Genomic DNA, 13,156 nt, shown 5'->3' with positions numbered 1-13,156 from the left:
CCTAGCAAAAATCATTAAATAATGGAGAAATTGTTAGTTTACATTTATTATGTTTGAATTTGTTTGCATTATACTTTGCTGATTATTTTTAATATTTTACTCTTCTACAATGTCTTTGTCAAAGCTTTTTTATAAATAATTCTATTAATGGAACTGCAAATAACAATAATTTACATTAAACACTAGTATCATTTACTTTTAAAAAGTGCTTCTTTGTAGATAATACACAATAGTGAAATAACTCATTTAAATTAAAAGTAAGTATACTATAAAACAAAAAAATAGCAATGTGTAAATGCAATTTAACATATTTCACAGGTATGTTGTATCACTTAATTTTTACAGAAGATAATGTGTGATGTTTCATAAGTAACATAATTCGAAGTCAGGTCGTCTTAGATGAATTCTGCATATTCTTTGTTAGGTAATGTGGATATGATCAATAGAGTATTGCTGGATGCTGGTTTTACAAATGAACTTGTCCAGAATCACTGGAGTAAGCAGAAAAACCTGTAAGTATATTTCTTTTTTATATAAAATTTCATTCTTCCCTTCCATGTGACTTTTGCTATGAAATTCTTGGCAGTAAAGCCATATAAATTTTAGGGCTGGACTTCTGGACTGCTGTGTACAGTCCAAGAAAAACAGAAGTAACAACAGGCATTTATTTAACATTTGTGGTTGCTTAAACAAGCCCATTTTCTTTGTTATATAAAGTGGGTACATGTATACATACAATTATGCCAAGCAGAATTATGTTAAATATATAATTCTCTCTCAAATCTCTTTTTTCCTCTTTGTCCCTTATTGTAGCAAGGGAGTAAAAGCTCGCTTTGTTGTGACCGATGGTGGAATTACCAGAGTATACCCTAAAGAGTAAGTCAGTGTGTTATCTATTATAATTAAATAATAATGAAGGTGCTAAGTATATAAGCAATATTGTTGAAAAGATCATCATATTTTAGTAAAGGAATACCTAAAGTCTCCTAAAATTGTTGTTTCATGTCTTCACATTATCAAATTAAGTTATCTTTCTGAGAATATACAATGCAAGACCTTTCCTAGGAATGTTTGCATTTCCTGAGTAGAATTTATTCTTGAGTAGAAAGAGCCTGAAACTAGTTTTACATAGAGACTGTGCATGTCTAGGTTGTATTAGTGGCATATAACTAGCACACTGTCATTTCATCATTTCAGTCACATCTAACTCTCCATGATCCCACTTGGGGTTTTCCTAGCAAAGATCCTAGAGTAGTTTGCCATTTCCTTCCCCAGCTCATTTTACAGATGAGGAAATTAAGGCAACAGGGGAAAGTGAGTTGCCTAGAGTCACACAACTAAGAAGTATCTGAGACAAAATTTGAACTCAGATCTTCCTGACTCCAGGCAGGACTTTGTTGACTGTACCATGTAGCTGTCCACTATTACAGTAAATCCACTATTACAGTCCACTATTACAAATGAGATAACTAAAGCAAACAGGGTTAAGGGATTTACTCAGTGTGACACAACTAATAATCATCTTGAATTCAGTTCTTCCTGACTATTCCTATTACGGGGGGTTTATTCTTTTCCTATTTGTATAAACAAACTGAAAATTCTATGAAGCAAATTAAAATAGTTAAGGTAGTCAAGCACAGCAACTCATTTCTATAATCCTTGCTATCAAGGAGGGTAAGGCCAATGGAACTATGTTTCCATCACTATGACCCCCAAGGAATGGAGACAATTAAGGATAGATGAATGAGCCAGGATAGAAATGAAACAGGTCAATGCTTCTCTATAGATTAGAATAGAACTGGGCCAAGGAGTAGCCCCTACACTTGCAGCCTGGGTAAGAGAGGGAGAGACCAATAAAAAAGAAAAGAAAAGAACAAAACAAAACCCAGTTACTAAGGCTGCTTTTTTTCTCTTTAGGGCTGGAGAAGATTGGCAAGAAAATCCAGAAACATATGAAGATAGTTTCTATAAACGGAGTCTGGATAATGACAACTACATATTTACTGCTCCCTACTTTAACAGTATGTAATGGAAACAAAGATCATTAAAACAAGAAAAAAACATAGGGATCATCTGGTGCCACAGGACTTTACAGATGAGGAAACTGAGGCACAGAAAGTCTAAGTAGCTTGTCCAGGAATCTACACATAGGTAATATGTATCAAAGCTAGTTTTAAAAACTAGTTTTTTTAATTCCTTCTTTTGCTGAGCTGTACTTCACATATCTATCTATGTACTAAAGGACTGATATGTCACAAAATATTCCAACTGAAGAATTTCTGAAGAGTTAAATGTAGTGAAAAATTAAGTGACACGTTAACAAGGTGAAGGACAGATCTGACATTTATACTATTAATTGTCACAAGCAATTAAACAGGATAATTCAGGTCTCAAGATGAACTGAGATAAATATATTTGCTGAAGCCTTAATATAGTTATCTCTACATGTATTTACCACAGAACTGTAGAAAGAAAGACATTATCTATAACTAGCCACTGAATGCATATTGACAGATTTAAATATATATATCATTCTCACAATTAGCCATATTAATTATGATTTTTTCTATACCACAATCCTTTGACTTTTAGGAAGTGGATCAAGTTCCTATGAATCAGGGATTATGGTAAGCAAGGCTGTGGAAATATACATTGATGGAAAACTCCTCAAACCTGCAGGTAAGATTAAATATATTTTAAATTTACTTACTGTCACTAAAGTTAAATGGGAAGTAAATTTTAATTGGTAATTCTCTGTCCAGCATGAAAGGGCAAGTCATCACAAAGCCTACATATATTAAATTTCCTAGACTGGAAAGTATTATGAGATCACTGCTCTTTAAAAGGTCACCCTGCCATTACAGTACATCATAAGTGAATCTACAAAGAAAACAAAATTTGAGATTCCCATTTCTGTACCCTGTAGTATGTCTCCCCCGATCATTTCTGCCACCTAGTACAAACCCTGATGGTTTTTCTTCCACATATTTTCTTCCTCCAAAACTTTCTTCTCAGGAGAGGATCTAATAAACTTTCATAATTAATGTGTTACTTCTACTTGAGACAATCACCTAATCTCTAATTAGGGAATTTTAATCATCTTCTAGTCAATGGAAAAAAAAACACCTCTAGAATCACTTCAGACTGGTGATTCTCTACTGAGCACCACTCCTGACCATAAATAAGTTTTCATTGATTATGTTCTTAGTTCACTATTAATACAATAACAAATATATAATATTTTCCCTTTTCATATATTAGAATTTATTCCCAATGGCTAATGAACTAAGTCAATCAAAAACCATTTTTAATTTTATTTTCCAAGTGGCAGCCCTATGTATATATTGGAAGGAGAGCAGGGTTCTGTGACTGCATTGTTATAGAGACTTGGGAGGCAGGGAGTTCTTTATGAGTATAGATCCAGATTTGCAGCTGCCCAGCAGCTTAATCTAATAGAGTGACCTAAGGCCATTAAGGTGCAATGAGTGGCCCAGGGTAACCAAGTCTTATGTGTCAGAGGCAAGGCTTAATAACCAGATCTTCTGACATTAAAGCCAATTCTCTTTTCACCAACTTTATTTAAAGTATTTGCTCATTTGTCCAATCAGTTAAAATGTATGAAATTAATTCTTATGCATTTGACTGTCACATATATTCCAATATAAATAGTGCTATTTTGTTATTGCTTCTCCTTTGGGAGATGAAGATAGCATCTGGATGTAATTTTTATGGGGGGAACTCTTGGTGTGGAAAATTTAAACACCAATGCAAATTACCAACTCAATCTATAACTCCCAGCTTTAGTGAACTGCCTAGGAGCATGGCATAAATTAGAGGGATGATTGGAAACCAGGTGTTCTTGACTCCAAAGCACATAAGTCCTTTTAAATAAAGTAAATTGAAAATTCCAAAGGTTATCTAAAATCAATGAGATTCTTATTTGCTTATCTGAGAGAATTTCAGAGTGGAGATGGACAGAGTAATATTTTTTCATTTACCTATTTTTTTTTTGAGTTAGAATAAACTAAAATATAATACAAGGAGGATTTATAAATTGATGTTTGGATATATGTTTATAATTTTTCAGTTGTTGGAATAAAAATAGATGTTGGTACCTGGATAGAGAATTTCACCAAGGCTTCAATAAGGGATCCGGTAAGAAGTTAATTTGATTAATGTTATAACAGGATGCTTATCAATCTTTAAATAACATGGGGGAAATGATTAGTTCATAATTAACAGTTAAGCTTTTTCTCTCATTATTTTAACTATGCAAATGATTCATAGGATAAAAGAAATTTTTTTAAAAGTTTCTGGTGGTGGTAACATCTAAAATATCTTTGACCTTATTTTGTTGTTGTTCAATCATTTCAATCATGTCTGACTCTTCCTGATCTCAATTGGGGTTATCTTGGTGAAGATACTAGGGTGGTTTGCCATTTGCTTCTCCAGTTCATTTTACAAATGAGATAACTAAGACAAACAGGGTTAAGGCATTTACTCAATGTGACACAACTAATAATCATCTTGAATTAAGGTCTTCCTGACTCCAGGCCAGGTACACTCTTCACTCACTGTACTGTCTAGCTTACCCTGGTCTTTTATCTGCTGATGTTCATTTAATCTAAATGCTTTTATTATTAAAATATAAAAATATAAGCTTGTCCTACCCATTAGATAGAACTACCATAAGCCTTTCTAGTTTCAATTTCTTTTTTTCATTTTGTATTTTAAAAAACTCAGATTCATTTGGATTCTAACATGATTGCTTATTACAATATACTATTAATGGCAAAAAGAATTCAGAATTTTTTTAAAAGACCAGTGTGAGGTGATAATGATAATATTTCTCTTTTTTCAGTGTGCCGGTCAAGTTTGCGACTGCAAAAGAAACAGTGATGTAAGAATACTTTGAAAAATAATTATCTTTCCAAATATAACCTTCTAAACATTGTTATCAACTTTAAGATGGATTTATTACCCATAGAATTAAATCATTGTAGTCAGACTTTACTGAGTCTTTAAACTCAGTTGGATTGAAAAGCTTTTTTTTTTTATGAGATTGATCTAACTAGTTTCTTAAGTAAATTTAATGAATAAGCTTTCCATCTTGCCTTTAAACTATTTTTAAAATACTATATATAAAAACATTTTTAGCTAAAGCTGAATTTTAAAGCATAACCTGAGAATTTAAAAGGAAGTTCAAAGTTAGAACGAACTTTTCACATTCCATTTAGTACAGCCTCCCTCAATATGTAACTCAACAATTTTTGCAGAAAAATACATCTAAATAATTTCTATTTTTGTGGAAACTGTGCCTGTCTAGGTCATATCAGTTATCACAATTGGGAAAAGGATATCATATTAGATGGTGATAATCTCAACAGAAATAAATAAGTTTAAAGAAGGAGAAAATGAGGGCACGGGGAGAGAAGAAGTTTTATTTTGCACCTATTGCATTTGAGAAACCTATGGGTCATCTAAGTGTTGATGTTGAACTAGACCTTAAATGATAGATAAGGCTAACATTTGGGATCAAGGAATTTATGAGAATAGATGGTCTCAAAAAGGTAGGAAATGAATAGGGAGAACACCCTTACTTTGGAGAGGTCAAGAAAGACATAAATCAGCAAAAAGAACTAATAAGGAACATCCAGAGAAGGAAGAAAACCAGAAAATGGCCAGGGGAGCCAAGGGAGGAAAGAAAATCCAGGACTAACCAAGTATGTACATCAAATGAATGAATGAATGAATGAGGGATTAATAATGGTCATCTTAACCCTAAAATATCTTGTTAGACTATTTAACTATAGGTTTTAGACTAAAGGAAAGGAAGTAAGAACAGGAGTGATACATTAGAACTAAAAGCATATGAAGTACAACAGTTCAAAATAAAGAAAAAACAGGTTTAAGAAGAATAATTGTCAGATTTTTTTCAGTGATAACTTTTAAAAGTTTCAATGATGTAAATAAAATAAGAAGGATAATAGTATGCATTATTATTCACATGAAAAACTGTTCTAATTATCTAATAATCAGAGAACCATCAATTAAGAAGGATAGATGAAGTAAGATGAAATTTAAAACCTATTGCAAAAGTCTAGTTTAGAAGTGATACAGGTCTATATTATGGGAGAGAGTATGTAAGCAGAAAGATTTAAACAAATGTGAGACTTTAGTGAATTAAGATCAAAATCATTTAAAACAAAGACAAAAGCTAGTCACTTACGATTTTCTTCCTATTTCTATTGTCCTTATTTTTTTTTTTTTAATTTCTTAAAATGAATTATATCAAATTTTGGAGTACTTCTAAAATTTCATTGTTGCTTGTATTTTTTGTAGGTAATGGACTGTGTAATTTTAGATGATGGTGGATTCCTTCTAATGTCAAATCATGATGAAGATACTAACCAGGTATATATAAAATGTAGATGAATAGCATACTGACCCAATGCTTCTTTGCTTAAAATTTAAAATGCTGATTTAAAAGATAGGAAAATATTTGTGTTTGTCAATTTTTTTTGCCATAAATGATTAGAATGATCATCACTTGAGAAGTAAATATAAAATCCATCTCTTACTTACTATTTATTCACTTGAAACTTCTATTCCAGAAGCAACTAGATTTATAATAGCTTTCTAAGTGCAAGGAAAAAGTTTTTTAGACTGATTAGTCAACTTAAATATACTTCATTGTATATGATTTAGTTATATTTATTCTAAATATATTCATATATCATTATGCCAATAATTTCCACTAATATTTAGACATGAAATTTGTAATTTTGTTATCATAGTAAAAAAATAATATTGAAATTGAATATTTCACATATTCAAATTATCAAAGGCCTCTTAAGGGGCCCCGACCCCTTGATTTTAAACTTGTCTTCTTTGTTAACAAACCATGTTTAGCTAGATGCATACCTAACGATACAGATACCATGTCTATATTTTTCTACCTCTTTATGGTTTTTTATATTCAATTGTTTAAAAATGATTTGAAGATATATAGCTAGCAACAGAAAGGGGAAAAATAGGTGTAGTTTTCTTTTCATGATAGAAGTTAATCCCTTTTGTCAAAACTACTAATTGTTTTCAAAGAAAACGCATTAGTTTCCTTTGACTTTTAAATTATTATTTCATTTAGTGGTAGTAGTTCAGATGTCATAGTTTGGCTATGTAGTTTCAACTTAATTTTACCCTTCTTTTGACCTAGATTGGGAGATTCTTTGGAGAGATTGATCCAAGCTTGATGAGACACCTCATCAATGTGTCTGTTTATGCCTTTAATAAATCTTATGATTATCAATCTGTTTGTGACCCTGGTAGTTCACCAAAACAAGGAGCAGGAAATCGTTCATCATATGTGGTGAGTAATATCAGCATAAAAATAAAATGTTAAAATAAAATATATATATTATCAAAAGCAATAGAATTCTTTGACAAGTAATCTCTTTACTATTACTAAATGTCTTGGAGAAATCTTAGAATAATCAAATGTCTTTTTCTTCTACTTTTTTTTTAAAGCCATCAATAGCAGATATTTTGCATATAGGTTGGTGGGCCACTGCTGCTGCATGGTAAGTGGAAACTTCATTGGTTGGAAACTCCAACTAATAATACAAGAGGGTATAATGGCAAAGCAATATGCTTTAAAATGTTTTATTCATGATGATGATTCTCTGATTTTTTTGTCTTTATTATCTATCTTTACCAAAAAGTGGTGTCCCCGAAACACCTTCCTGCAAAATGCATATATTCTTCCCTCCCAAACAAAGTTTACTCCATTTGGTCTACTCAGTGTTTTACAGGAACTTTAATTCTGTTTTATCTCGCTGTATTTTTGCCCCCTAACCTGCTACATTTGGACAATTCCCATCACTGTTGCCCCCAAAATTTTCTGTGATTGATGAAGGCTAGTTCCAAGATATAACTTTTGTTTGTACCATCTGAAAATATATTTTTTCAATTGGCAAGGGTACTGTAATGATCGCATAAATAATTGTATTTATAAAAGCATTATGGCATAATAGAAATAGCACTTTACTAAATCTTTTGGATCTTAGTATATTTATCTGCAAGAAAAGGAGATTGATAACTTCAAAGGGCTCTTACAATCTAGATATTATATGCAATTAAGTCTGCCTGATTGTTTAGATCTTATAAACTAAAATATATATTATAATAGTTATTAATAATAAATCATAATTTGGGCTACACAAAAAATGATTCTTACAATCATCATAATGCTTATAGAAACTATTTAAAAGATACAGTCACACATAAATGATAAAAAGTTGCTTACTGCTGTCTTTTTTGTTAGCTATATTTTATTTAATATAGCAATCCTAATTTTGTTGGCTGTTTTCCAACAATGCATCTCTTGAGAATATGATAAGATGATACACAATTTCTTAACATTTACAATAATTTTTAAAAAATTTTGACATTCCTGTCATCATCACTCTGAAACAAGATATATAGTGGCCAAAAGTGTTTGCCATAGTCTTGCAAAATGAACAGGCACAGAGTCCAGATGGAAGGATTTTCTATAGATCATGAGATCTGTCAAGTGATCTTGTTTGCAGATAGCATTCTGCTCACTTTATCCAGCCACTGGTACGTTATAGTGGCTTCTAAATGAATCTAGTACTTCTCAATGCAGTTCAATTTAAGGATCTACAGAAGAAAAATGTGTAGATAAGGTACTAATATCTAGAGCAATGTATCAAAATTAGTTCACATATATATAAAATCTTGGAAAGATAGACACTATATATGGATAATGAACCCAAATGAGGAAATGAGTGATCAGGATTGACATTAGGGAAAGTGCTGTACTTTCCATTATCTCAAGCAATTCCTTAAAATAAAAGCTACCCCATCTTCTAATCACTAATATTTTTCCAAAGATGCTACATGCAGCTTCATTAACACTAAAATCTTCAAAAAATCAAAAGTAAAATAGACCAAGAATAGCAGAGGCACAGTTTTTTATGAATGCAATTGTATTGTTGAATTAGAATGCTATTAAAATGTGCAAGTTTCAATGAATTAAATTCACATTTAGTACATGTATTTTATGAGTTGAATTATAAATTTGAATTTAAACTTTGGCTGATCTAGATGTCACAAATAGTTTTATAATCAATAAGGATTCTCAGATCATATTTCTCCAAAATTTGTAAGAGAATAACATTTCGATAAAAATACAAAAAAGGCATTTTTTTTAACTTGCCTTCTCAACAAAAATTAGTAGAAAGATATATCACATCAATGGTCATAAAATAGTGTTTCTGTGTCATGAAAGTTGCTGTGGAATTATAAAATTTGTTAAATCATTAAGATCTAAATTAATATTTTCATATACTTAAGTCATTACTAACTCAAGAAGCATTTATTAAATATCTACTTTGTTCTAGGAACAGAGCTAAGTTCTAGATGTTCTCCCAGTAGTCTATTGGTGGTAATATATAACACTGAACACAATATCTCATATCATTGTTGTTATTCAATCACATCTAATTCGCCATGGCTCCATGGACCATAACATACGAGGCCCTTCTATTATCTATTACCTTCCAAATACTGTCTAAATTCATGTTTGTTGTTTTCATGACACTTATCTGTCCCTCGCTGGATGACTATTTGTAAAAATATTGCTACAAAACATTGTGAACAAGGAATTGTGAAGGTCATGAAAATTATATGAGCAGAAAAGATGGGCTGGTCACATGGCAACAGTAAAGGAAAAAAAAAAATGAAACATTGGCATGCTGCTACTTGCAGTCTTTGACATGAAGAAGAATAAAAGACTGATCTCAGTATATTAGTGGGATTCCTTTCAGTAAACTTAAGGAACAAATGGACTAGAGTAATAAAAAAGGTAAAGATGAATGGATTGTTATCTGGAAAGAATACTCACACTAATAAGCTCACAGATCCTTCTGAATATTAGATGTAACAAAAAATTTTATTTTGAAAATGTTTACTCTTTTATTACACAGGTCTATCCTACAGCAGTTGATTTTGAGTCTAACTTTTCCACGGCTTCTTGAGGCAGGTAATGCCAATATCTAAATCCTATCATAGGAAGTTCTTTTCTTTTACAAGGTGTATGACTTAAAGGGTGGTAGGATAGCACTTTTGTAGGCAAGAATCCTGAATTTTTCCTTATTGATACTAAATAAAACTTCTTGGACCTACTTTTGTCTCTGTTCTGTGGATTAGAAAATAGTGCCTCTATTTCAATGAATTTATATTGCTCTATATTTACATTCATATAAAAAATCTGATTACTTATTTGGACTGCAAGTTTAAGAGAGTGCAGTATAAAAACAGAAAAAAAAAGCAAGAAGAAGCAAAAAAAAAATTAATATGAACTTTTGCTACATTAAGGAGGATATATTCCTGCTACATTTTGCCTTGATCAGAAAAGAAAATGACAATAACAACATTAGGAAAATAGTAAACAAGATAGTGAGATGCTTGATACCATTTATATAGTAGGAAGTTTAAAGAATCTCGGATATGTTTACTTAGAGAAGATTTGCAGGAACATGATAGCCAAATTAAAGAATATAGAGTTTTCATGTAGAAGTGGAAATAGATTTATTCTACTTGATCACAAAGTAAAATGGGGTACGAAGACGGGAAGATTTTTGTCTCATATAAGGAAAAACCACCTAACAAAACAATACAAAGGTAAAAAATGGGTTGCTTAAAGGGAGCATTGGGTTCTGCTTTTCTAGAGGTCTGTAAGTGAAAGCTGGATGATTATAGACCAGATTCTCATTCAGATACAGTTTTCACATGAGGATCTATGAAACCCTGAGATTCTGTGAAGAATTCAGAAAACTGACCAAAACTTTTCCTTTCATGATTTTTTTTCACAGTGGATGTGGATGATGATGATTTTTCTGCTGTGTTATCAAAGCAGAGCTGCATTACTGAACAAACTCAGTATTTCTTTGACAATGATAGTAAATCATTTAGTGGGGTATTGGACTGTGGAAACTGTTCCAGGTATTTTTTTTTTCTTTATATACTGCTGGATTAATACTCATTTTCTGAAAGTTCTTGTTTATCCATCAGATCACTTTATTCTGCTGTAGAAAATAATGGAAACAGGCAACTCTGTTTTGGGAAACTTGTAATTGAGAAAGTTAACTGACTTCAATTCAAAGGATATATTAAAATAACATTCTATGTGTAAAACACCTCAGTTGACACTGGATATGTAAAATTTTAAATGACTCAAACTTGCCTTCAGGCAACTTTCTTCCAACTAGAGTAGGAGGTCAGACTTATACTAGTTGATTGTTATTCTTCCTACTCAAAGAGGACCAAGAGACATCACTACATTGATGTATCGAACTGTGGTTGATCACACCAAAAGGAGCTCAGAAAACTTCACAACAGGTTGCAAGAATATCCACAGATAAGATACCAAAAAGTGGGAAGTGATTAGAGCCAAAGAAGAGGAAAGTCAGGCAAAGTTTTTTCAGCCACTTAGAACTAGAAGAACATATTCATTTCGGGGTAGGGAAGAGGAAGTTGAGGGCAATTTAAGGAGGTTATTATACAGAGGAAGTAGCCATGAACTGAACCTTGAAAAGAGACAAGCATTTTAGAAAATGTTCATTTCAGCTCAGCTCTCTAAATGTAGAGAAATAAAGAACATCCTACATAATTAGATTTTCAGCTTATAAAAAAATAAAAGTAACTTTCAATTGTAATACTAAATATTAAGCAAAAAAAAATTTCTCCAACATTTCTCAGAATCTACTATATACATGATACCAATGTCAAATAAACATTCTAATCTACATCCATTAATGTAAGATTTGTCAACTCATTTCTTCTTAAATAATAGCATAGAAAAATAAATTAAAGTGTAATCCTTTTAACCACATAGACAGAACAAGAAGAGGTGGATAATGTTTCCTATTTCACAACCATTGATATTTCATCCTGTTTTATGACATTATTATGGGGGTGGAGTGGGAGTGTGCCAAACAAAATAGCAATTAGGGACCTCTAGCCAAATAAATGGTTAGTTATCAAGTGTGGGTCCCAATCATTTATTTTTCTTTTCTTTTTTTAATAACAGAGGAAGGTTAACAAACTAGAAAGAGTCCTAATTATGGAACAAGGAAAACCCGGAGTTTAAATCCTTCCTCATATTTAATAGCTATGTCAATAAGTTAAGGATTTAGTCTAAGACTCTTCTACTAAGTCAGAGGCAGATTGCATTCTTTGGGGAAGTTCCATCATTAGAGAACATGATACAATCACATTTTAATCAGTTCATAGTTGTTACAAATAATTATCTTAAAGCACAGAAAATTTAATCTACCCTTACATATAGAGAAGTTAAAAGATAAAATTATTCTCCTTGCTCAACAGGTAGAAATTCCCTTAAGAGATATGATTCTATAGCTTATAATCTTAAACAGTTGTCTGGGATACATATAATCACCATTCGAATCAAATGAATTCAACAAGAATTTATTAAATGGTATTTATGTCTTTGGTACAGGGTCCAAAAACAAAAATGGTATAGCCTGAGTTCCTTAAATTTACATTTTGCTGGAAAGTTTAAATTTAAAGTTTTACTCAGAAAAGTAAATGCAAAAGAGACAAAATAAGTATGGGATGGAACACTAAGAGAAAATCAAGAAAGATTTTGATAAGGTTAGCTAAGCCTTGGAAAGAGTGAGAAGTTCCAAGAGGCAGGGCTGAAGAAGGAGAGCAACCCAAGGCCTGAAAGATAAGTCTGTCCCAAGGCACAAATGACAGGGATAGAATATTGAGTATAGGGAACAGTGAGCAGACCAAATTTTCAGAAATGCGGAGTCAAGAAGTCTTACCATCTTAGCTGTTTGCCTATAGGCAAGTCATTTAACCCCTACATATAGTTCCTCCTTTATAAAATAAGCTGGAGAAGCAAATGACAAACCATTCTAATATCTTTGCCAAATGGGGTCACAGACTGACACAGCTGACACAATACAACAACCAAGAGATTCAGTTGGGAAACCAAGTTTTTCACTTTGTCATTTTTCTTCTCTATAGAGAACTAAGCAGACACAGGTATTGAAAGAAAGAACTTAGAATATATGAGTCTCTTTAGGGAGGACACTTTTATTATTAA

General features: G+C 31.8%; 1 protein-coding gene across 4 annotated transcripts in view; it reads left to right on the top strand.

Moving 5' to 3' along the window:
* Positions 1-13,156, top strand: part of CACNA2D1 (calcium voltage-gated channel auxiliary subunit alpha2delta 1) — a 688,069-nt gene that overhangs the window by 659,063 nt on the left and 15,850 nt on the right. For all 4 annotated transcript variants that reach the window (XM_051961631.1, XM_051961630.1, XM_051961629.1 and 1 more), the window contains 11 exons: positions 425-512; positions 814-876; positions 1,918-2,021; positions 2,593-2,679; positions 4,088-4,155; positions 4,862-4,900; positions 6,343-6,414; positions 7,217-7,369; positions 7,528-7,580; positions 10,008-10,063; positions 10,896-11,025. In XM_051961631.1, coding sequence (XP_051817591.1) covers positions 425-512; positions 814-876; positions 1,918-2,021; positions 2,593-2,679; positions 4,088-4,155; positions 4,862-4,900; positions 6,343-6,414; positions 7,217-7,369; positions 7,528-7,580; positions 10,008-10,063; positions 10,896-11,025 — 913 coding nt within the window. The remainder of the gene's footprint in view (positions 1-424; positions 513-813; positions 877-1,917; positions 2,022-2,592; positions 2,680-4,087; positions 4,156-4,861; positions 4,901-6,342; positions 6,415-7,216; positions 7,370-7,527; positions 7,581-10,007; positions 10,064-10,895; positions 11,026-13,156) is intronic.

The sequence above is a fragment of the Antechinus flavipes genome, chromosome 5 (genome assembly GCF_016432865.1).
Source record: "Antechinus flavipes isolate AdamAnt ecotype Samford, QLD, Australia chromosome 5, AdamAnt_v2, whole genome shotgun sequence".
NCBI lineage: Eukaryota > Metazoa > Chordata > Mammalia > Dasyuromorphia > Dasyuridae > Antechinus > Antechinus flavipes.
The sequence above is the reverse complement of the archived record's forward strand: the minus strand, read 5'-3'. Positions and strand labels throughout refer to the sequence as shown.